The 23,488-nt window shown below is 39.3% G+C and overlaps 3 protein-coding genes across 5 annotated transcripts; 2 read left to right on the top strand and 1 right to left on the bottom strand.

The window, feature by feature from the left end:
* The first annotated feature begins 40 nt into the window (after positions 1-40).
* LOC121943484 (uncharacterized) lies at positions 41-11,181 on the top strand. 2 transcript variants are annotated; one of them, XM_042487005.2, is made up of 13 exons: positions 41-782; positions 1,712-1,890; positions 1,988-3,556; positions 3,641-3,780; positions 3,889-4,063; positions 4,616-4,720; positions 5,520-5,712; positions 5,805-6,352; positions 6,462-6,606; positions 6,684-6,915; positions 8,343-8,471; positions 9,491-9,568; positions 9,662-11,180. In XM_042487005.2, exons 1-13 carry the CDS (start codon positions 712-714, stop codon positions 10,025-10,027), a joined length of 3,930 nt encoding a protein of 1,309 aa, XP_042342939.2. In that variant the 5' UTR covers positions 41-711; the 3' UTR covers positions 10,028-11,180. The 2 variants fall into 2 exon arrangements, with proteins under 2 accessions (XP_042342939.2, XP_087935344.1); XM_088079218.1 differs by lacking the exon at positions 41-782 and adding an exon at positions 870-1,070 and having other exon boundaries at positions 9,662-11,181.
* A 352-nt stretch (positions 11,182-11,533) lies between these two features.
* Positions 11,534-19,147, top strand: bckdha (branched chain keto acid dehydrogenase E1 subunit alpha). The gene is made up of 8 exons (XM_042486185.2): positions 11,534-11,835; positions 13,777-13,953; positions 14,060-14,146; positions 14,237-14,345; positions 16,584-16,745; positions 16,834-17,040; positions 17,131-17,272; positions 18,182-19,147. Exons 1-8 carry the CDS (start codon positions 11,722-11,724, stop codon positions 18,522-18,524), a joined length of 1,341 nt encoding a protein of 446 aa, XP_042342119.1. The 5' UTR covers positions 11,534-11,721; the 3' UTR covers positions 18,525-19,147.
* Positions 19,148-19,212: 65 nt separating this feature from the next.
* Positions 19,213-23,468, bottom strand: b3gnt2l (UDP-GlcNAc:betaGal beta-1,3-N-acetylglucosaminyltransferase 2, like). Of its 2 annotated transcripts, none has more exons than XM_042486186.2 (2): positions 23,304-23,468; positions 19,213-20,687 (listed from the first exon to the last, which is right to left on the bottom strand). In XM_042486186.2, the coding sequence occupies exon 2, from the start codon at positions 20,683-20,685 to the stop codon at positions 19,498-19,500; it is 1,188 nt and encodes a 395-aa protein (XP_042342120.2). In that variant the 5' UTR covers positions 20,686-20,687; positions 23,304-23,468; the 3' UTR covers positions 19,213-19,497. The 2 variants fall into 2 exon arrangements, with proteins under 2 accessions (XP_042342120.2, XP_087935343.1); XM_088079217.1 differs by having other exon boundaries at positions 19,216-20,888; positions 23,304-23,467.
* Positions 23,469-23,488: the final 20 nt, after the last annotated feature.

Below are 23,488 nucleotides of genomic sequence, written 5' to 3'. Positions count from 1 at the left end.
AAATTTGGGATAAATACCAAATACTGTATAAATAACAATCTTAAGGAGGTATCCATCAAGATATTACAAATGATTTATCCAGTGAAGCTTTTGTTGGAAAGATTCAAGCTGAATTATTGATTATATATGTTTTTGTGAGCTGGAAAAAGAAAGTAATTGTCACTTTTTTTTCAGTGTCTTTATATTAGAATGTTCTGGATTGATGTCGCCAAGTTTCAGAAAAACAAAAAGCAAGTTAAAATAAATGTCGAAATAAATATATTTGATGTGATGCTATAATTTGGGCAAGATACGATCTAAAACAACAACGTATATATCATACAACTTCCTGCACTTTAATAATAACTTTCAGCAACATAGCGCCTTATTAGCTAAGGTTAAGTCCAAAGGACTGTTTAAGTTATTACATGATTATATGGTATAACCTGACATTATGAAATGTGAATGTAATTATTTGCTTATTGGTTTTTGTCTTTTCATTTTATTTATTTATGTATCGCTTGTTTGTCTTTGTATCTGTATGCATTTTTGTATTTAATAAAGATAAAAAAGAATAAGTTACACTGAAATAACATCGATAGAAAACGCTGTTACGGGGAGAAAGCGTGTCTGCATGGACGGAGCTGTCGGCTGTCTCGCAGACGGACTGCGGGCAGCGGAGGGCTGACAGGCTGCAGCTCACGCCGCTAACTCCACAGTCCTGCAGCCAAGATGGCGCAGCCGTCCGGGGCGTGTTGTGAAGCGAAGTGGGTGCGGGGGCATCTTTCTGGGAGTGTTGAAGCGTGAGTTGTATTTCTTATTTTTCTAGGATTTAACCCAAATAGTAATCAGGACTTTACTTGCGTGGTTGCACGTAATGATCATAAACTGTGGTGCTGGTAAAAGAAAAAAAAAATGCCCAAACTGACGACTAACCGCAAGCTAACGTTAGCTAATAGAGTGAACTTAAACTGCACTTATTTGTGACTTTAACAGTTTTTGTCGATTTATTCACAACGTGTGCAATATAACTCAATATGTAATGAAGTAAAGCTTCAGCTGTGTGAGAGAAATACGTTTTAATTGTAAAGGTAAGGTGTATCGTTAGTTTTTTTTTTTGTCTTATCGGTAAAATGCACCTAAAGTATCAAAGGTATAAGTATACATTGTGCAATAAAATGTTAGCTGTCAGTGTTTTACTATTATATATTATGTTTTTGGAAAATATTACTGCTGCGTTCATGTGTACGTTGCATTTTACTACTGTAGACATTTAAGGTTGTGCTAATTTGAATTAATTAATTATGTTACAGAAGAAAATGTATAACTATGTATATCTTTTTCTTTTATTCTTGGCATTTTCTTTAGGTCATTCTCCATATTTTTGTTTGTTTATTTATAACTTCACTTTTTCCCACCTTTTTCTGGTAATTTTCTTGTAAGTTCTTACACATTTCTTGCTAATTTTGTACTGAAGAACAATACTTAAGTAAATATGCTTAGTTACATTTTTACCACTGAGCACACAATAACCACACAGGCTCATGTTGGCAATTCATGTGGGAAGCAAAAGAAACCAAACTAGTATGCAGCCTGAAAAATAAATATCCTCCTCCCCTGCACTAAACTAACCATTGTCTGATCTAAACAAGGTTCATACCACTGATGTTTAAAGAAAATTCAGTTTGTGATATACATATTATCTGTAAAAAAGCTTTTGTTGTGTCTCCAGAAACTTGCACGTCACAGTCCGCAGGCAATCAGATGGCCGCATGCCTGTGGTGCCCTGCAAAGACTGCAAGCTTTACCACTGTCCCTACTGCAAGCCGTCTATCTACAAGCCAAAAGAAGATTATGCAAAAGTTTGGACACATGTAGAAATCCACAGAATGAGGGCCTTGCAACATGGAGGTCAGAATACAAGCTGCTACCTGAGCTTGAAATATATCCAGAAAGTGCATCCTGTAACATGATAACGACTTTTGTGAATTTTGTTTTTTCTTTGCAGAATTTAATATCCATGTGTGTCAGCTGCCATGCAGAGCAGAAAGACATTATCATTGTCCATACTGTCCAAACACACTTAAATGCCGGAAACAGTTTGAAAGTCATATGGGCAAATGTTTGGAGGCGCAAAAAACATCAGCGGCAGCAGCAGCCAAAGGTACACTGTCTGACGCTCCACCTGGTACGTCGGATCAGCTCCCTACCACAGTCGGACAGGGCACCTTCCTCCTGCTCAATGTCACTGCCCCTTTTCCGCAAACTATCATGATGGGATCCCTTGCTCCACCTGAGCCCTCTGCTCAGCCCAAATCCACAGAAAATCCAGCTGTTGAAATTAAACACCCATCAGGCCAGTGTCCTGCTACATCCGAGACCCCTGCTCAGCCGAAATCCACAGCAGACCCCCCTGCTGAACCAAAATGCACATCAAATCAGTGTCTTGCCTCATTAGATGGCCTTGATGAACCCACAACTACAGCTCCTGCAGCTCCACCTGACCTGCCTGTCTCTACTTTAACTGAAAACCCTGTGAAGCAAACAGGTCAAATCTCCCAAAGAGCAACGAGAAGAATAAAATGTCCAATGTGCAACCTCTACTTACATAAAAAGAATCTAAGAAAACATAAACTCAGGAAACACTTCAATCAGACAATGTCTGAGAAGGACATAACAGCCAAAGACCATCTTAGAAGTCAGTGTATTGACTCTCATAACGGTGTGTATGCTGTTGCAAAGTCTTACAAGGCCACTGCCGTACCAATTCATGTCATTAAAAAGAGATCCGACAGCGCACACAAAATGGTGTGTGGAGAGGATCGTTGTGAGGCTGTTTCAGATTTTCGGAGGAGGAGCGGCTTGCCTAACAGCCAGTGCTCTCATTTACAATCTGTTGATTTTTGTTTCACTCGTGCAAAAAAAGAAGACTTGAAACCTTGTCTGTTGGAGAACCTGATTTCCAGTAAATGGATCGGAAACGACATGGGGGCCAAGTGCCTGAAGCATCAGGAAAAAGCCACTCAGAACAGAGCCCCGCTTGTGACTCTTGTGGATCTCGGTGGAAGTCATTGCTTATTTTTGTCAGTATTTGCGCCAGAGGTGTTGCAGCACAAGGTGGGAAGACTATTTGTGACTTACACTATGAAGAGAGGACTGTGGCATTGTGAGTGTTCTCAAGGGAGAATTTCCTGCTTGCACAAAAGCCTAGCCAAATGGTATCTCTTCCAAACCAAAAAAGAGCTATTCACCTCAGATGCCAAAGGAGATGTGAAGCTATGCTTTACTGAATTCATGGAAGATGTACCTGAAGAAACCACAGAAGTTTCATCTGGAACTTTGTATCCACTAAGAGATGAGAGACTAAAAGAAATGGCAAAGTACATTTACGACCAAAAAAAATTGCCCCCCAAGTTTCCAGAAGACATCCCCCTTTGTGAGTCTGAACTAGACTTCCCAAAGCATTTGGTGCCAGCTCAAACAGTCTGCCCAGAGTGCCCAGGAGGTGTTTATTTAACAGAGCCGGTGCTGATCACCAACAAAGCGAGAGTCATTACTTTAACAGGAGCGATGGAAGGTTTGTCCGCTAACATGCACCTATGAAACTATAGTCTTTGTTTTTTTTGGCAGTCGATTAAAGACTTGTTTTTATGTCTTCCAGATAATTCAACGTTTTTCAAACAGTGTCCAGATTGTGAAATGGTCTACCATTACCAGGAGTGGAGTGAAGGTCTTCACAATTACAATAACCACATAATACTGAGTCTGCAACTGTGCATGCTTCTGCAAAACTCAATCAAGGTACTCTTGTATTTCATGAAAGAAGTCAGAATTATCCATTTAATTATCCATTTTTTTGTTAAAGAGATTTTAACCTGTATTTTAATTTCTGTCTACTTCTTTTTTTAGAATCACTCTGCTGTTGATGGAGTGGTGGAGGTGCTGGAGCGGACAGTAGGTGTCAAGTCTCCACTTGCCATGGAGGTGCTTCAGGGATACCTCCACTTTGAGGCTCTTACAAATCATGACTGTCTCTCTGTAGTCATGATGGATCTTTATCAAAAGGGGGTTTTCAACATGGCAGGTGAGTATTTCTCAGTATCTTGGTACATGTACAGGGAATTAAATATTTAAAATAAATGTATTGTTATTTAAACAGCTTTAAAGCTCTTCTTTCTTACAGCTACAAGAGGGTTACATTTCGATGATCTATTTGTTTTTAGACTTTTTATTTATTCAACGCAAAGACAATATAGAACACACAACATAGAGGAGATGTTTACAATAAAGTTCACATACTTATACTTTTGTTCTTTTCATGTCCATATTTAACCCTACTGAGCACATCTTCAGTGGTGGTATTACTTCCCAAAATGAACCTAATATTTCAGCACATACCCTAAACTTTGCCATATACAGTCCAATTAAAGAGCACAAGAAATATACAAATGTGTATCACAAAACAGTAATAATAATAATTCAAAATAAATTAAACAACAAACAAGATAAATAAATACAAGCTAGAAAAAAAGCTGAATGATCTTATGACAGAGTTTTTATTTCTATTTATACAACATAATCATCATATGAGTGAACTGTACAATTTGTGTATGATCTCACCCACTCATTTCTGTAGGGTTCGAGATCACGGGCCTGTCTGAATCCTGTACTGGAGAAATAAATGCAGAGGAAGTTTGGGATTCAGTGTGCATAGAGATAATAAGAAGCAGCCTGGTTGCTCGTAAGTCTAATTTAGAGATTTGTGAATCCAGTTGACATTTTTACAGTTCACAAATGCAGCTGTTTTTCTAATTCAATTCTTGTTATGTTGTTATTGCCTTCAGCGTCACTTTCAAGCTTTGAAATCATGGTAATCCAGCTAAATGTGTCAAACTGTGCCATTTGAAGCAATAGTTATGTTTCATAAGGTCAATCTGCATTGGAACTGCCATAATGCAGGCAGTTACAACAGGAAACTAGTGCTGAAGCAACCAACCAGTAGCAACAGAAAATGAATTTGGCAACTACTTGCATTTGATTTTAGGTATTTTTTCCAGAAAAATGCCAACGCTGAATTGCTTTCAGTTCTAAATTGTGAGGATTTTCTGCTTTTTGTGTCTCACATGATAGAAAAGTGAATATTCAGAGGTTTTAGACCGTTGGTCGGATAATAATTTGATGATGCCACCCAGGGCTTTAGGAAGTAATGATGGGTATTTTTCATTATGATACAAACCAAACAATAAACTAACTAAAGATGGACAATAAACTAATTTTGTAGACTAAATTATTCTTTGCGGAAATAGTAGTAATATAATGATATACAATATAATCATTCAAGATGTCAGCTGGGGTTTAGTACATTGTGACATGCATGTTTTTATTCTTGTCTGACATTTCAGGATGAATCGAGAGTGAAATTAACAGTCAGTTGCAGTCCTTTTTGAAATAAAGCAAAGTAGCAAAGTTGTGCATCAATATGCAGGTTCATGCAGGAGAGTCATCTTTTCCCTCCTATTCTATCTTTACTCTAAATACAGGAGGCTCAAGCTACGTTTACACCTCAGACATTAACCTCACAGAAGCTGCTGTGTCTGCAGTCACAGTTTTCCCCAGCCCGGCTGACAGAAAGAAGCTGAGCAAACAAAGAATAGAGGAGTGTCACAGAGCTGTGATCAGATATCTTGTGAAGGGGCTGCATCCCCTGTTCACAGTGGAGTCACCAGCGTTTAGGTATGTCTTTATTAACCTGGACTCTGGATGCACAAATGTGATCATTCACATAATCACTGATAATCTGTATTCTCATTTCTGCTTTCACTCAGAGAAATGACAAAAATGCTAAACCCAAAGTACCAGCTGCCTTCCAGAGATCAGCTCATAAACACGCTGATGCCGTCATGGTACTCTGCGGAGAAGAAACGCATCATCAAAGAGCTGCTTCAGGTGTCTCAGGCTGCAGTGACGTGTGACTGGTGGACAAGTTCTGTCCACGACCACTACCTGACAGTTACTTTGCACTTCATAGTGAAAGGCCAAATGAAGCACAAAGTGCTTCGTACGAAGCCGGTTTACGACGCTCAGACAGACACAGCAGTGGCAGAACAAATATGTAAAATACTGGAGGAGTTTGGTGTCAGAGACAAAGTCGTTGTAGTGACGCTGGATAATTCATCCAGCATGGACATTGCCATCAAGAAATCACAGCTTAGAAAGCTGAGATGTTTTGCCCATGTATTAAATGTTGCTGCACAGAAGGTGTACACCAGCATCGCTGTGACCAGGTGGGCGTCAAGAATAAGAGCTGCTGTTGTGTGGATCCAAAGGTCTTCCACAGCTCAAAAAATTCTTCAGGAGAAACAGCAGCTCTTGAGTGAGTATATGATCTTTTTGTCTTCATTTTTGGCTTTTAAGATACACAAAGTGTGTAAATAAGAGGATAAATACTGTACCGTGTGTAAGAAGTCCTGTGTGTCTTTCAGATCTACCACAACACTCTTTAGTGCTCGATGTCCGAACAAATTGGAGCTCATTCTACCTCATGATGGAGAGGTTTGCGGAGCAGTATGCTGCCATACAGGCCACCACTACAGATCCTCAGATCACACAGTCTGATGAGTGGAAAAGGTAATCAAAGTTAACAGTAAGGTCCGAATGCAGTATTGTTAGTTGTGTGGAAATAATATGCATTATTTCGCTTAAAGGCTGGAAATGTTCTCAGACGACGATCACCAAAAAGCAGAGGAGTTTATGAGGATCATGAAGCCTCTGTATACGTCTTCGCTCTGCGTCTCAGCTGACAAGAGTCCAACTTGTAGTCAGATATTTCCCATCCTGAAAAAACTGATGGCCCACTTTGAAACCCAGGATGACGACTCTCTGTTCACAGTCACGCTCAAAGAAAAAGCCTGGAGCGACCTGTCTACATGTTACAGGGTATGTAAAGTTCTTGCCACAGGAGAGCAATTTGAAAAAGAAAAAGTGGCCTTTTATATGGTTATGTTTTATAATAGAAGCAACTTGCAGTTACTTTCATTCTAGACTATTTTCACAATTAATTGTTTAGTCTATATTAACATGCCCATCGCAAAACCAGCCAAGAGGCGAAAGACATTAAATTTACTATAACATAAGATAAAGAAAGGCAACAGATCATTACAACAAGAATGGGAGAATAAGTGGTATTTTTTCTTGATCACTTAAATATAATTGATAATTAAAGTGGTTACTGGTTAATTTTCTGTCAGTTAACCAGTCGATTAATCACTAATAGTTTCAGCTCAAATTTTATTTATTTTAATTTATTTTTTATTTATTTGTTTATATTTTCATTAAACAATCTTTACTTTTGTGTGAATAGTAGAGAAATGTGTTCATATTTTGTATTTTTTAACAAGTCTGAAAGAGATGCAAACAAAAGTAAAGAATAGTGTAAAATAAATAAAACAGTTCCCAGGAGTAGTTACAGGAAAGAGAACACTTTCTGATGCCCTGAATCATATTATGGTGAGGTGTGATGACAATGTTTCAAAGCCTTTGATACAGTCAAAACGGCGCCATCACCTGGGCAACCCTAGTTCTTGCAGAGTAGACTGACATGCTTCTCTGTGTACAGTTTAACAGCACCACAAACAATATCCTTTAAAATGTTCAGAAAGTTGAATCAACACCTCTTTCCAACAGTTTCAACAAAAATGTGACAGAAAAAAATTCAACATTTACATAGAATCTATTACATGATTGTTGCGCTAGAGTGCATTAGTTTTAGCCTGCTGTGCCTAATAAACTGCATTTCTGGATAGATTAAAGTTACCTTCTCTTGGTCGTGAAAGATTTCAAGAAGGGCTTGCTTCCATTTATTCCCTCTCCTTTATATCACTGTCCCCATGTACCTCTTCATACAAAAACACATTCTGTAGTTGGGGAAAAAAACAGCAGATGATGTGATACAGCATGAGGTTTTTGGGGTTTTTTTCAAAGGACGACAATTTCGGATTAAAAAAAACACTGAAAGAATTAGGTGGGACAAAAGTTTCAGGTTGTTTCAGGTCAGTAAAAACCTCAAGACACAATCCAATATGTGAAGACAGTCATGCTTTTGAGTTCTTGAACAACAAACTGCTAAGAAGGTTGCCGCAACTAGCCTTCTCCAGGCATCAAGAGGGAGAGTGTCATCCTGTATCTCAGTACTGACTTTAAAAAGGGAGGAATATCCTCTGGATCCCACCTAAGAAGAGGGTTTTTTATTTAAACTCGGGCTCTGTCTGCACTGTGACTCAACTCAGCTGTCTTTGTGACGTTTTTTATTGCTCACAAATTTTACTTTTTCCTCTAACAGACAGAGTCTGTATGCTTTATTTCAGAATGATGATACTTGGAAGTTCCTACAGGAGGCGAGCGCCATGGATCCAAGGTTCAAGACCAGAATTGACTCTGATGAGATTTGGTACAGAGTGCAAAATGCTGCAGTTAGGGTTACAACCACAACAGAGGTACCGTTTTCTCTTTTTTGTTCAATATTTAACCCATTGTACTTCTGTTCTAGTTAACAAAGGCATAAAAGCATTGTTATTTACAAAAAAATAACAGAATAAAAATGCTAGTCAGTAGTCAGTCATGTATGTGTGTGTGGGTGTCTGGAAATGTCTGTAGTGACTAAAAAGAACGGCAGTAGTGCCCACAAACTGAAGAGAAATTGACTGCAATGAGAAGTATTTGTGGTCAAAACACACCGGACGGAGGTGAAGCTAATCAAGCCAACGATCCTTAAACACAGCAGTGCCAGGATGTAGGGACACCTAGTGGAATTTTTTTTATTATTATTATTTTATTCACTCATTAGACCCCATACTATATCCACAATTGATGGGTTAGGGTTAGGGTTAACCATTAACCCTTTGATAAAATGAAAATTTAAAATAAATGAATAAAAATAAAAGGATAAAATAACAGATAATGGATACAAATGTTAAAATAATAATAATAATAATAATAGTATATGTCTAGTAAAACAAACTGAAATGTGTAAATAGTCAATAATAAACAGATCAAATTCAATTAAAAGCCTAACTAAAAAGGTAAGTCTTGAGTTTTCTTTTAAAAATATCAGCCCCCTCTGTTGCCCTCAGTTCCTCAGGCAGGCTGCTCCACAAACATGGACCATAGTGATAAAAAGATGCCTCACCATGAGTTTAGGTTTTGACTTTTGGGGCTTCTAAAAGGCCACTGCCAGAAGACCTGAGGCTCATAGGGCACATAAGATAAAAGCAAGTCTAAAAAAAATCTAGGACTAAGACAATTAAGAGTTTTAAAATCCAATAAAAGGATATTCAGATAAATCTGGAAACACACTAAGAGCCAAAGCAGAGACTTTAAAATTGGTGTAATGTTTCTTGCTGTTAGGCTATCTCATACACAGTTGAAATGTGTATTTTTCTGTCTCTGTAAACTTAAAGTTTCAGGTAGCTTTTCTGTTAGTGTTTGGACTTATCTATTGAAATGTGTTTTTAAGGTGTCAACTCAGGAGGAACACAGACTTTGGATGGAGGACAGTAATGCTGATGATGTATCTGAGCAAAATTCAGATGAGGTAACGCTATCTACATGACACAAACATTTGTTGTAGTTAATTCAAGTTGTCTCATTGAACACATCTCTTCTTTGCCTCATTTCCATCTGCCAGACTCTGTATCCCAAAAGGCTGAGATTAACCAGCCTGGAGGAACTTTTTGAAGATGAGGACAGAGCCCTGAAGAACATTACAGCAGCACAAAAGGCACCACTAGCTGAAAGAGTTCAGCAAGAAATACAGCTGTACAGAAGCCTGCCTGCAGTGCCCACATCAGAGGACGCTCTGGCCTGGTGGTGGAGGAAACGGGACTCACTGCCGCTCCTGTTTCAACTCTCCAACATGTACCTCTGTATCCAAGCATCATCGACTCCCCATGAGAGAGTTTTTTCCGTAACAGGGGACACAATCAGCCAAGAGAGGTCACATATTCTGCCAGAACACGCAGATATGCAGATTTTTCTTCAGAAAAATTGTTAAATTGTAAAATGTAGCAATGCCAGAATCCTGTTACTTATGTGTTCATCATTTTCTATGCTGTTAATATTATGTTTGATAATATTTAATATCAACAAGGAGTAAGACCATTTTCTCATGCAATGTAAATTAAAATTTTTTTTAGATGGGGCCATATAAGTAAAAATTAACATTTTTTTCACAAGGATACCTCACAGAAAGTGGGAAGTACAGAACTAAAACCATCACTTTTTGTGTAACTTAGATGTAATATGGCTGGAGGCTGGAATGGCAGAGTGGAGTAAGACTGCTGCTGCTACAGGAGGAATTATTGTTTGAGTTTATTCTTTTTGAATCTCAATATGATCTTATGCTCTTCATGCAGTAATCATGCAGTAGTTCTTACCACAATAAATCCTATTACTATCTGAGAAGCAATTGCTAGCACTCATTTCCAACCCTGGTTTAGCACCATTCTTCACAAGTAGTGGTGATATGTACTACAATTGGTTAATTTGTAATGGTACCCAACTCAATGAGACTTTCCTCAACTATCATAATTTGGGTTGAATACACAGGACTAAAGTTCTTCACAAAAAACATCTTATTGGTGGCACATATTAAAAAAAAGATTGACACAGGCTAGGCACAGCAGCATGCACCCAATCTGTTTGAGTATGCCAAAGTATGTTAGTACACAGACTGAATATTTCAGTCTATACATACAGGAAGATGCCAGGTGATGCTATTGACAATAAATGTGTCAAGAAAAGTAACAACTGTGAACTGTCACAGTGTTAAGAAAATGTATTTAAAAAATGTTTTTGTAAGAGAAAAAAGCAATGCGGAAAAGGATATCAGGTGTTACCACACACACACAAAACAAAAAAAACACGTTTTACAGCTTCAGGTATCAAGGGAGTACTTGATTAATCAGATAAGATTATACTGGAAGATATTTGCCTTCAAACTAAAAGTAAAGACTGCCAAAGCAAATTAAAGCATTAGGTTGTGCATTTAAGCCCTTTTAGCCATAAGCAGTAGGCTAAATGTCTATTATGCCCTGAACAATGCAGTGGATTAACTTTTCTTGAACAATTTGTTGAAGAAAATCATTGTTTCAAGGTAAAAAAAATAAAATAACGTAGCCTATTAATAAAGTACTTTTCAAACCTAGAAGACACAGTGGTGGAATCTAACTAAGCGCAAGTACTATATGGAAATACACTTGTACATAACTCAAGTATTTCCATTCTCTTCTACTTTAGGCATTTATTGTTCTAAATATCAGAGGAAAAAATGACATTTTTTCATTACTAGTTACTTTTCACACATAAACAACATGCTCGTATTATATGATGTAATATGTACTGTTAATCTATCAGTGGTATATAAAGTATACAAAATTGGCTCCACTTTGTCAAACTACAATATTAAAATGCTGTTACATGTACTCATTGAAAAAGCAAAATATCATAGTCTGCATAATGAGTACTTTTACTTTGAAGGTGTACCGGATGCCATGATTATTGTAGTTATCTTGACACACTGGTTCATGTAGAAATTCGACCTGGCAAGTGTGATTGAGGTTGTGAATTGCAGTGGTGCACACTGAAAAGCGATCAGATTGTAATTGCTGCCTTGTTTTTAGACATTTATTGTAGAGTTAATCATTCCTGGAAATCTAGCGCACAGGCTAACGACGGTAGACTGTCCCGATGGCAGCTGTGAGGAGTATGAACAAAATGTATGGAGTATGTTTCCATGCTGTTCGCCAGACGGCAGGACTGAAAGCATCGAGGCTGCTTCAACACAGAGCCTTCAGAGTCGGTGTAAGTTTATAAAAAAAATAAGGTGCAACATAGATGCAAGCCATTGTTTTGCTAGTTAGCCAGCATTAGCTTAATAACACGAAAGGTCGCTTTAGCAACGACAGGGTGGATGGGTGGAACATGTTGGAATTAGTGGTTTTATTTTTTACGTTCAAATAAAAGTTGCGATGTCAAGTTAAGTCGTTATCAACGGCGTCCAAATGTGGGTATAAAGCTGAAAATTTGTCACGTTAATGTTACGATTAGATATGTTGGAATAATGGATTCGCAAGAACGCGTTGCTTGACTTTTTCAGTTATCGCGATGGGTTGTGATCCAGCTAGCTTAGCCGACAACCTTGTAGAAACTAGCGTTGCGTAAATTATCCAACAGCTCTCCAACGCAGCTTTATCGGGTCAACTTGAATGTGTCCACATGATTGGAATATATATATGTTTAAAAATAATCCGCAGCTTTTCTGGCAGCGGTGCACCTTGTGTTTTGTTATGACTTCGTAGCTTACGTAGCTAGCTGGCCGGCTAATGTGTTAGCAACCTACATTCCTATTGGTCGAACAAAGGGGCGTGAGGAGGAAACTTCCGTCATCAAGTGCAGCCTGCAGTAGAAATATCTTACCAAGACAAACATGATATGGAGAGAAGGTGACATTAAAACTGTTATTGTCAGCTACATTTAAATAAATATGCATTTTCAGGTATTATTCATGGTGCTCTGTCAATCTGCTGTCTCTGTGATAGGTGTGTGTCACTAAAATTAATCATGTTTCATTTTAGGGACTGGACTTTATCAGTGTTGGGGGTTGGCTGGGTTGTGACTTCGTTTTTTTTATTGATTTATTTATAATGAACCCCCCTGGAGATATTTACAGATACATCTACTATCTGTAGATAGTAATACTATCTACAGATATTTTTCCTCAACCCTCTGAAACCTGGAATGACATCAGTTTCCTTGTATTGCGTTCAGGAGCCTTTCACATTTATTAAAATGTTTCAAACCTGAGCATTTGGTTCATTTCTTTACAAAACATGGCTTAAATTGCATTGGCAACTTTGCAAGAGATATCCCACAAATTGTAAGACATTAGGAAAAGATGACAAGAAAATTACCTGACAATTAGTGTTGAGATACAGACGGGTCGGGGGGTTATTAGAAGTTAATAATAATAAAATTAGGAAAATGTCCAGTAAATATATTCATAGTCTTATTAGAAATTCTGTCTATATATTTACATACTTGTTGTTTTCCTTTTTTCTCTTTTCTCCTATTGTTTTTCTTTATTTCTTTATTTTACCAACTTTCAGGTAATTTTCTTTGTAACTTTTGTAATTTTGTTTTTGAAAGTTAAGCCTCCTCGAGTGACTAGAGTAAAATACATGACCATCCCTCCACCATAAATAAACATTTCACAATATCTGGTTATGACAAACGTAATTTTAATTTTCAAAAGAAAAACAAAAAAACATGTCATTAAAACCCATTTGTGGTTTTTGGGGTTCTGAGGGTATTTAAAATAAATACGAAATACAATAATTTAAAGTTTGATGTCCCACAATTAAGCCAAGTCAGAAAACATAACTCCTTCCTCAGTGCTTAAAAATGTATTTGAAGTGCCTACCCCATTTTACAGCATCCCCTGAAATCCACTGTATAATTCTGAAATTGTTAAAATCACAAAATGCAAAATGTGTGATTTACAACTATTGCAGTTTTTTTAAACAGGAAATGTGGCTTTTTTTCCAGTAAAATCCCCTTTCCTAATATGACATTATCCATGTTTCTCATTCAGTCTCAGAGTTTTTTCATGTTATTCTTTGGATGTAAATCTTTGGATGAGAAAGATGTATCTCTCTTTTGTGTTGTACATTTTAGAGAGGGCCCTGCCTTGCCCTGAGCCACATCGATGTTGTTAATAAATAATGCTTGTATTCAATCTTACAGGCCATGCAAGGACAGCAGCCCTTTGACTCAACACTGGAAAAGCCACAGTTCCCTGGAGCCTCAGCCGAGTTTGTGGATCATCTTGAGTTTATCCAGCCCAATGTCATCTCTGGGATCCCAGTGTACCGGGTGATGGACAGGCAGGGCAACATCATCAACCCCTCTCAAGACCCTCAGGTACAGTCAAAGTGCCTATTATGCCACTGCTTATGAGAACACAGCTGTACTCTTGACACATTTTGTTGGGCCAGAGTTAATGTGTTGGCTGTTTTGTGTGTTTCAGCTCCCCAAAGAGACAGTTATTAACTTTTATCAGAAGATGACAATGCTGAACACAATGGACCGCATTCTTTATGAGTCTCAGAGACAGGCAAGTCTTTTTTTCCCTGGAGCATTTCCTGGTTTAAAAGAGAAACAATTTACTGATTTTGTTAAGTGGTGTTAATGTATTTCATGTCAGGGTCGGATCTCCTTCTACATGACCAACTACGGTGAGGAGGGGACACATATTGGTAGTGCTGCTGCTCTTGACCCAAGTGACTTGGTCTTTGGTCAATACAGAGAAGCTGGTAAGAATCAGTGTGTGGCTTTTCCTAACATAGCTCTCTTTTAGATACAGGGTAACAGTTTTAGCTTTTGATAGTGATCAAAGCGATTAACATACTGTGATGTCTTGATAAGTCGTGAGCATTTGCTGTGTTCCATTGCAAGTCGGAGGCAGATAATTCCATGTCGGTTTTTGCAACATCCGATCTAAAAACCTTCCAGTGTATCTGCTTGGGAAAACACGGACGGCCACAGGAAACTCATGTTTATTTGGCTAGCCTCTGAACATCAGAAGCATGTAGTCTGTCAACAACAGTTTTTGCAGACACCCCACCTTTCCATAGAAAACTTTATGGCGATTTTTAGATCATACAATGTGCAGATTAACTGATGTAGAGTGCTAACAGAGACATGAGAAGTAGGCTATTTGACTACTACATGCGCCTCAAACACAGATCAAAGTGAAATAACACTACAAAGTTGTTAAAGCACGTTTTACAACATAAACACTACATTAAAGTAAAAACTGACAAACAGGTAATCCTGCTTACCATACGCTGCCATATCGCTGTGACTTCAATTCAGCCGACTCGGTCTACGTAGATCTTGCCTGAGTTTCTGATTTGGAATCCAGACTTGAATGGCCATTCCATTGGACTTTTCGAGTTGGAGGTAATTTTTTTCCCAGAGTTCCAATGACAATGGAAGGCGGCATTTTCTCTTGGAGCTTTGGTGGTGTGGGTGCAGGAAATAAAGGCAAACAAATGTTGCATTCCAACTTAAACTCAGTGTATTCAGTGTTCTTTAAAAGGTCAACTTATTTCATTGAGACAAAAGTTAAACAAAAAAAACAAACAAGCATGTATGTCAATCAAAATTCCAGTTCACAGTCTTCTGGGTAACATAGCTAAAATCTCTGTTCTTGGGGTGCCTGGTGACTCAGTGCATAGAGCAGTGCCCCATATACAGAGGTTATATCCTCGCTGCAGTGGTCGCAGGTTTGATTCCAGCCTTCATCCTTTGCTGCATGTCGCACCCTCTCTCTCTCCCCCTTTCACGCTTAAACTGTCTTGTCCATTAAAGGCAATAAAAGCCCAGAAAATAGTCTTTTAAAAAAAAAAAAAAAAAAACTCTGTTCTTCTCTGTCTGTCACAATCATTGCCTTCCCCTCTACATACTGACTCCCTTCAGCTCTCTCATTTGGGCAATCAGCTGATTTGTTTCAGCTGGGCAGCAGTCAGTGCCCTGGCTGCCTGCTGGCTTATTGTGGGTCTTGTAGTCTTCTTTTGGATGCCATGATGCTTGTAGTCCTCGCTGCAACCACTGGGAGGGAATATATCGCCCCTCAGTGACCTACCTCTCATGACATCACAATACCTTAACTTTTATATTTAGATCTATTTTTTGAAGTACTGTGCATGATGATTGCACTCTGGAACACACATTATAAGATAATTAGTGTCAGTAGTGATATTGCAACAAACACCAGAGATCTGCTCCTGTCCAGTTTTATCTCAAGAGTTGTGCCAGTGATCACTTTGTTGCACAATAATCACATGACTGGTGAAATGTGAGGCCAATAGTGCTTTATGCAGTCAGCAACATGCCCATTTCAACCTGCATCAGCCTGCAATCAGCTGTTCAGTCATTCAGAAAAATTAGATTCATGTTTTGTAGAAACTGCAGCAAATGCTCCTCACAACTAAACTATAAACATATAAATTACATCTAGAAATAGACCTACCTTTAACAAAACTAACCTTTTTCAACCCCTGTCTCTCCCTTGTAAATGCTGTCTCACCCTCTGTGCTCCCCCATTAGCCCTTGCATCACTTTCCAACTGCGTCTTCGCCGTCCATAAAACCTCTTCAGTCATGTCTACCCTCCAGCCTTTTTCCACACCGAGGATATTACAGCAGCTCAAAGAGTCAGAAGCAAGAGAACAAAAAGGGGAAAAGTAAATAAGTGCTAAACAAGCATAAAAATGACAAATACAAATAAGATGCAATAAAAATGAAATCATTTAAAACTTATATACACTTTATATGCCTTTCACTTATACAGATACTGTACGTCCATGTTTGATAGTTGCACAGGATAATTGTAATACACACCATGTGTAGTATTTTTATGGTAAAAATATATATAAATGCCACTGCACAGTAATTGCTAAATATTGAGTACAGTTATTAGTATAATACCCATCAATTGCCCAGGTTTTCTTGACTTGCGAGTAACGGTCAGTCTGTGCTGCCCTGCAGGAGTGCTGATGTACCGAGGTTTTCCTCTGGAATTGTTCATGGCTCAGTGCTACGCCAACGCAGATGACCTCGGCAAGGGTCGTCAGATGCCTGTCCACTATGGCTGCAAAGATCTGAACTTTGTCACCATCTCCTCTCCTCTGGCCACTCAGATTCCTCAGGGTGAGCTGTGCACCTGTGTGCTAATCTCTCCAGTCTGTAAGTGCATACATCTGTAAATATATATTGATGCTTTACATGCCCATTTCAGCGGCTGGAGCTGCATATGCAGTCAAGAGAGAAAACATGAACCGCGCAGTGATCTGTTATTTTGGAGAGGGAGCAGCCAGCGAAGGGGACGCACACGCCGGCTTCAACTTCTCCGCCACCCTTGAGTGCCCGCTGATATTCTTCTGCCGTAACAATGGTTACGCCATCTCTACTCCCACCAATGAGCAGTACAGGGGAGATGGCATTGGTAAGAAGCTTTGCTGTGGTCTCCTGCAGTATCTGATATGAAATACTCAGCTTCTCTTATGAACACACGTTTCATTCTGTCTCTGAACAGCTGCTCGTGGTCCGGGTTATGGCATGCTGTCCATCCGTGTTGATGGTAATGATGTGTTTGCTGTCTACAACGCTACAAAAGAGGCACGCCGCAGGGCTGTGGCTGAGAACCAGCCCTTCCTCATTGAAGCAATGACCTACAGGTTAGTGGATGATTTGTGAATCTCCTGCATAGTGTTATTTATATTTAACCCTTAGGGCCCGCTTTAATATTACACACACTTGTACCCCTCTGCACACAAAATGCACTTTTCAAGATCAGGTTACAAAAAATATTGTACCTTAATATGGTTTTCAACATTCATTTAGTTGTTTTTTTTTTTTTTTTAACCAACATCAGTCCTAATCATATCAAATGTTTATTAATTTTCAGAATTTCAATTTTTCAAATGACAGGTTTTTGTCACGATACAACTGTTTGTAGATGAAATATATATATATATATATACATATATATACACACATTTTCAATTTACTACATGCTAAGTAGATTTTTTTTCATCATAGTAGATATGTCAGGGATTAGCAGCAACATTGGTGGTGACAGTGCACCTAGTGGAGATAGCATGTATTTTCTCCATGTGCCAAAATTGTTAAAAAAAAAAAAAAAAAAAAACAGGTGGAAAATAGTAAAAATGACAAATTCCAAGGCAAAAGCCCAGAATGACACCCAGAAATAATTAAAATTCCTGTTTTTATGCTTTGATGGCTATGGGGCAGTTTCAATGGGTTTCAGTGGAGCATTGTTTGCACTTAACAGTATCAATGTAACAATTTTGTTTACACTGTGCATTATTGTAGGAGCTGCGCTGGAAATTCAGAGATTAAACAAAAATACATAATCTTGCCAAAATTTATGCCATATGCATGAACACAACCAGAATTATCAAAAAATGAAGAATGAAAAGGGCGTAAAATGCACCAAACAGCCCTTAAGGGTTCAGTTAAAAGGTTGTTTTTTAGGAGGAACCTTTTGTGAAGACTTATACAAAACATTCTCACCCCTAAAATGTTTTGTCAATTGAGTACAAATAATTGTGCTCCTTCTCCAGAATTGGCCACCACAGCACCAGTGACGACAGCTCAGCTTACCGTTCCGTGGACGAGGTGAACTACTGGGATAAGCAGGACCACCCCATCTCCCGGCTGAGACATTACATGACGGCCCGAGGCTGGTGGAGCGAGGACGACGAGAGGAACTGGCGAAAGCAATCCCGTAAGACAATGATGGAAGCGTTCGAGGGAGCAGAGAGACGCCTTAAGCCGAACCCCGAGCTGCTGTTTACTGACGTGTACCAGGAAATGACGCCCCATCTGAGCAAGCAGCTTGAGTCCATGCGGAGGCACGTGAACCAATACAAAGAGCACTACCCACTTGACCTGTATGAGAAATAACTGCATTCAAAGGCTGGAACGAGTTGTGATTTGGTGACCTAATGTGGGAGTAGATGACGATTGAGACTAAACTGTTGCACACCTTTACACCCTTACTGTATTCATAAAAATATAGTTTTGATATGATGTGTGTCATTTCACTCTGCACAACTGAGGAAGGAGAAAGATTGTGCTTTCTAAAATGTTGTACTTCACATGCCTCTGGGTTTGGTGCCTTAAGTTAATAGATTTACTGTCAGTAGTCAAGGTCCTCTATAACGGCTAAATCACAGTTTTGTTTCATAGTAATTCCAAGGTCGCCACTTTTTAAAAATGCAGCAAAAACGGTGCAGTTTAAATGCAAAACAAATCTACAAATCAAGCAATAAACGGTGGAAGTTTACCCCTGTTGTTTCCTCTCCTGTAACTGTACTCTTTATTGATGATGGTATTTAACAGGTTTCCTTGGGTATCATTGAGGTGACTGACTAACTTTCCTATTTGAATTGTTCTTTGGTATACACACCCAAATTTTAGATGGGTATGTGTGCTGTAGTGCTGTTACACTCTATTCAAAATCCCACAACTGTGCACTCGTGTGACATGTTTTGTGTTTTGTGAAAAAATAAACGATAGAGCTTTCAGTTGCTTTGGCTGAATCTTTTTTTTATTATTTAAATTTGAAAGGAGAAAAGGAAACCACTGTTGAATTTGACTTTGCAGTAAAATGGCTTAACCCCCGAGGCTCAAATTCCCATCAAAAATGCAAACACAGAAGCATTTGTTCATTTTTTAAGTGTGAGTCTATGCAAGATGTCAACAGTTGACTGTGCAAAGCCTTGAATCACATTTCCTCCTGATGCATCATCTTGAAAAAGGACATTTCAAGGGACGATGGATGCGAATAAGCCATGGCTTCAATATTTCGCTGCAGTCAGTGTTTCCTCTCTTTGATTTTTTCAAAATCTCTGCATCTTTCGCTCACCAGTCCCATTCAACAAGTCAACAAGGGGCTGTGAATGCCCTTCCACAGCTTCTTCACCTGTTGTGGCGAGCGCTGGTGAATCAGAATAAGATCTTTGTGCACACACAGATTTTCACGATCCTGCTCGTTGATGTCAAAGGTCTGAAAGCCCTTGTGTGCCTCTGGAGAAACCCCCAAAGCCTTAAAGCACATCCCAGCGTAGACGTCGTCGATGGGGAAGAAAGGAAGGACACGTGAAACTGAATGCAGGGGTTGCAGCAACCTTCCAGAGATGAGGAAACCACCTCCACCAGCGTAAGCGGGGTACGGGCCGTTATAGAAACTCAGAGGAATGAAGTATTTGCTTTTAGGGTCTCTGAGGGGGTTTGCTGTGCTTATGACATGTCCAACATACAACTGAGAGATTTTTGAAGGCTCCACAGACTGCAGGTAGCTGAGTAATGCTGGCGTGTTGACAAACACATCATCATCTCCACTAAAGACAAAGGAGACATGAGGACAGTATTTGAGTGTCCACTGAAGGAATGTGTTCACTTTGAGCGTCAGGTTCAGGAAAGATTCATGGAAGTCCCACTGCAGAATGTCTCCAAAGCGTTTTGCTTCAAATGACAGCAGCGGGTTGAGGTCAGGGTCCTCCTGTGGGGAGCTACCCAGGAGGAACACAGTGCGCACCCTAAGTCCACTCTGATGCATCCCCTCTCGCCCCCATGTCTCCCGCACCGCCTGTCTCCGCTCAAAGTTTCCAGGTGTTGACTTGATGGCAAAAAGCAGGGAGGTGTGGTTGTCTCCCTTCCCTTCAAAGACGCATTTGTTGGGTTGATTGAGGAGGACTGGAGGCGACCTGCAGTTCATGCCCTGCAGAAACTCCTGGAATAAGGCCGAGTAGGAGGTGAAGTCATGCACATTGGTTTGCAGAAGCTCTTGATTTGTCTCCCTGCAGTGAAACCAGTCAGAGTCATGTCCAAAAGGATTTTCCTCTTTGTCCAGATTCCTTAGGGCCGAGTGAAGCAGACGGTTCCAGTATGCGCCGTTTTGTGGGATGCTCCGTCTGAGGCCATCAGAAACAGACACACTGTGGACAACAGGCTTAGGCGTGGTGAAGCTCTCCTGCTTGGATGGTTGTGTTTTTCTGTCTTGGACCTGGAGGCTGGGATGCTTCAGGGGGTCCTCCGGTGCGGCCCTGCGACTGTAGGTCATCTCTAGGTGGAGGGTCGAGTAGAAGATCAGAAACAACGTGACAAGCAGAACCAAAGCGCTGAAGGTTTGAATACGTCTCATTGGTTCAAGGTGAGTTAACCAGGCCGTGTGGCGTGTCATTCTAGAGGTGGGTCATCTTTCAGGGGTGATGGTTGTGGGACTTAACGTTTTACTGTCTTCAGCTGACACAAACTGGATGTACCCTGCCAACACAAACATGACACCTTAACCCTTTAACACCTGGATCATCATTGGTATTCTCGTGCTGCATTCAGTCGCCTTTTATAAGCATGCAAACCTCCGAAACCTGAGAAAATTGGTTATATTTCTCTCAAAAACAGGAAGTAACACAACTATAGTGGCAAGAGATGTCCTGCAAACTGCAAAAGAAAGAAGAAAAAAAGGAATAAATGTCCAGTAAACTACACTGAACAAAAATATAAACGCAACACTTTTGTTTTTGCTCCCATTTTTCATGAGCTGAACTCCAAGATCTAAAACATTTTCTATATACACAAAAGACACATTTATCTCAAATATTGTTCACAAATCTGTCTAAATCTGTGTTAGTGAGCACTTCTCCTTTGCCGAGATAATCCATCCCACCTCACAGGTGTGGCATATCAAGATGCTGATTAGACAGCATGATTACTGCACGGGTGTGCCTCAGGCTGGCACATAAAAGGCCACTCTGAAATGTGCAGTTTTGCTTTACTGGGGGGTTCTGGGGGGGTCAGAAAACCAGTCAGTATCCGGGTGGCTGGTCTCAGATGATCTTAGAGGTGAACATGCTGGATGTGGAGGTCCTGGGCTGGTGTGGTTGCAAGTGGTTGGCGGCTGTGAGGCCGGTTCAATGTACTGCCAAATTGTCTGAAACTCCTTTGGAGACGGCTTATGGTAGAGAAATGAACATTCAATTCACGGGCAACAGCTCTGGTGGACATTCCTGCAGTCAGCGTGCCAATTGCACACTCCCTCAAAACTTGCAACATCTGTGGCATTGTGCTGTGTGATAAAACTGCACATTTCAGAGTGGCCTTTTATGTGCCTGCCTGAGGCACACCCGTGCAGTAATCATGCTGTCTAATCAGCATCTTGATATGCCACACCTGTGAGGTGGGATGGATTATCTCGGCAAAGGAGAAGTGCTCACTAACACAGATTTAGACAGATTTGTGAACAATATTTGAGAGAAATGTGTCTTTTAATGTTTTAGATCTTTGAGTTCAGCTCATGAAAAATGGGAGCAAAAACAAAAGTGTTGCATTTATATTTTTGTTCAGTATATATTTATAATTGTCTTAATTATATATTTAATATTTATATGTTACAGAAAAAAATAAAATAGTTTTTTGAAGTAATTTTCTTTGTTTTGTTTTATACTTTTATACATTCTTTTTAACTAATTTGATGCAAATTTTCAACCATTTCTTGTTTTTCGTCACCCTCATTCCATGTTTATATATATATATGAATCAATCCAATTTGCTCAGATTAAAAATGGTTAAGCTTGAGATTGTTTGAAGTTTTTCATTTGTATAAATTTTATTTTTTTATATCTTATAGTTTGTTCTGTTTATGTTTTGTATCTAGGTTAGGTTTTTTGAATGAAAAATGTGTTGTTTGTGACCAAAACTCAAACAATAACCTTTATTTATTTATTTATTTTACTAATAGAGCAATGCTGCTTAAAACGTTCCTGGTTGTGACTCTTTGTTGTTGTTATGCATTTTTTGTCACTTGTAATTTTGTGTCTTTTTTTTTTTTTCTTGTTTTGTACTTATTTTAGGTCTCTTTACAGTTCCTTTTCACCTCATTTTGGTCAGTAGGTGAGTGTCAATTTGGAGGTGAAGGCCAGAGAGAAGGGGGTTTAGGCCCTTTCAGTAATCCATTTTATTTTATACTTGACACTTGTTTTATGTATTTGTTTTAATGTCTTTGAAATCTGTATTGTTGTGTCTTGCAATGCTGATTTTCCTGTCTGTACAACAAATTCACCCTTGGGTACAAATAAAGCAACTTTGAACCATCCATTCAGTGACATAAAATAATCTCCTTTATATAAAAAGAAATGATCTCATTATTTTAAAGTCGCACTTTTTGCAGCCCTAAGCGCGCATACATTCACCAAACCGTTAGAGCTGAAATGGAAATGCTCTGGTGGTGTCTGAGTTTGCCGCATGTGATGTGACATTGAAAAAAAAAAGCCTGCAGCTGAACTCAATTGGGACGCACCTGCACGCGCTCTTCTCCCCGGTGTTTAATTAGGAGCATGCCGGCTTTGTACAAACAAAGCAGTTAAGTCCTGAAGGCTTCAATTAAACAGCGTTACAATAATTTATGAACCCACCTGAGGTGTACGAAAATCAGCATTAAACGGTGACATGAAATGCATATGGATACGTTATATTGTGTCGCAACTTTGCCAAGTTACAGGTCTTTTATATGCGCAAGACGGATTTCAATGTAAGGGTTTAATTTAAGTATGGCTCGATTAAAACTCGACAGACTTAACAGACAAGCACACCGTTAGACACCTGCCCGTCACACGAGAGCCTTGACCTGACGTTAGAAAGTCACAAAGAAGACAAGAATTCTAAGTGTTTTCAACTACTTACTAAAGTCAAGATGAGCGCCCACCGAGCAGGAAAGCAAAGTATCCAGGAGCCTTCCGACAGGATAACAGGTGCACAAAACTGCATCATTTCGTTTTCAACCCCATAATTTCCCTTAATGGAATTTTAAGAGGCGACGTGAGTGCGTACAGGTTCAGGTCCGCGCATATTATGATCACGCGCTTACT

This window comes from Plectropomus leopardus, chromosome 6, assembly GCF_026936395.1.
Source record: "Plectropomus leopardus strain MGB_pleo_1.0 chromosome 6, ASM2693639v1, whole genome shotgun sequence".
NCBI lineage: Eukaryota > Metazoa > Chordata > Actinopteri > Perciformes > Serranidae > Plectropomus > Plectropomus leopardus.
The sequence above is the reverse complement of the archived record's forward strand: the minus strand, read 5'-3'. Positions and strand labels throughout refer to the sequence as shown.

What these genes read in the sequence shown, in the direction of transcription:
- LOC121943484 (XM_042487005.2), top strand. Translation starts at nt 712, where the DNA reads ATGGCGCAGCCGTCCGGGGCGTGTTGTGAAGCGAAGTGGGTGCGGGGG. An exon ending in CTTTCTGGGAGTGTTGAAGC is followed by an intron (nt 783 to 1,711) that starts GTGAGTTGTATT and finishes TTGTGTCTCCAG; the next exon opens with AAACTTGCACGTCACAGTCC. An exon ending in CAGTCTGATGAGTGGAAAAG is followed by an intron (nt 6,607 to 6,683) that starts GTAATCAAAGTT and finishes TTTCGCTTAAAG; the next exon opens with GCTGGAAATGTTCTCAGACG.
- bckdha (XM_042486185.2), top strand. Translation starts at nt 11,722, where the DNA reads ATGGCAGCTGTGAGGAGTATGAACAAAATGTATGGAGTATGTTTCCAT. An exon ending in TTTATGAGTCTCAGAGACAG is followed by an intron (nt 14,147 to 14,236) that starts GCAAGTCTTTTT and finishes ATTTCATGTCAG; the next exon opens with GGTCGGATCTCCTTCTACAT. An exon ending in ATTGAAGCAATGACCTACAG is followed by an intron (nt 17,273 to 18,181) that starts GTTAGTGGATGA and finishes CTCCTTCTCCAG; the next exon opens with AATTGGCCACCACAGCACCA.
- b3gnt2l (XM_088079217.1), bottom strand. Translation starts at nt 20,805, where the DNA reads ATGACACGCCACACGGCCTGGTTAACTCACCTTGAACCAATGAGACGT.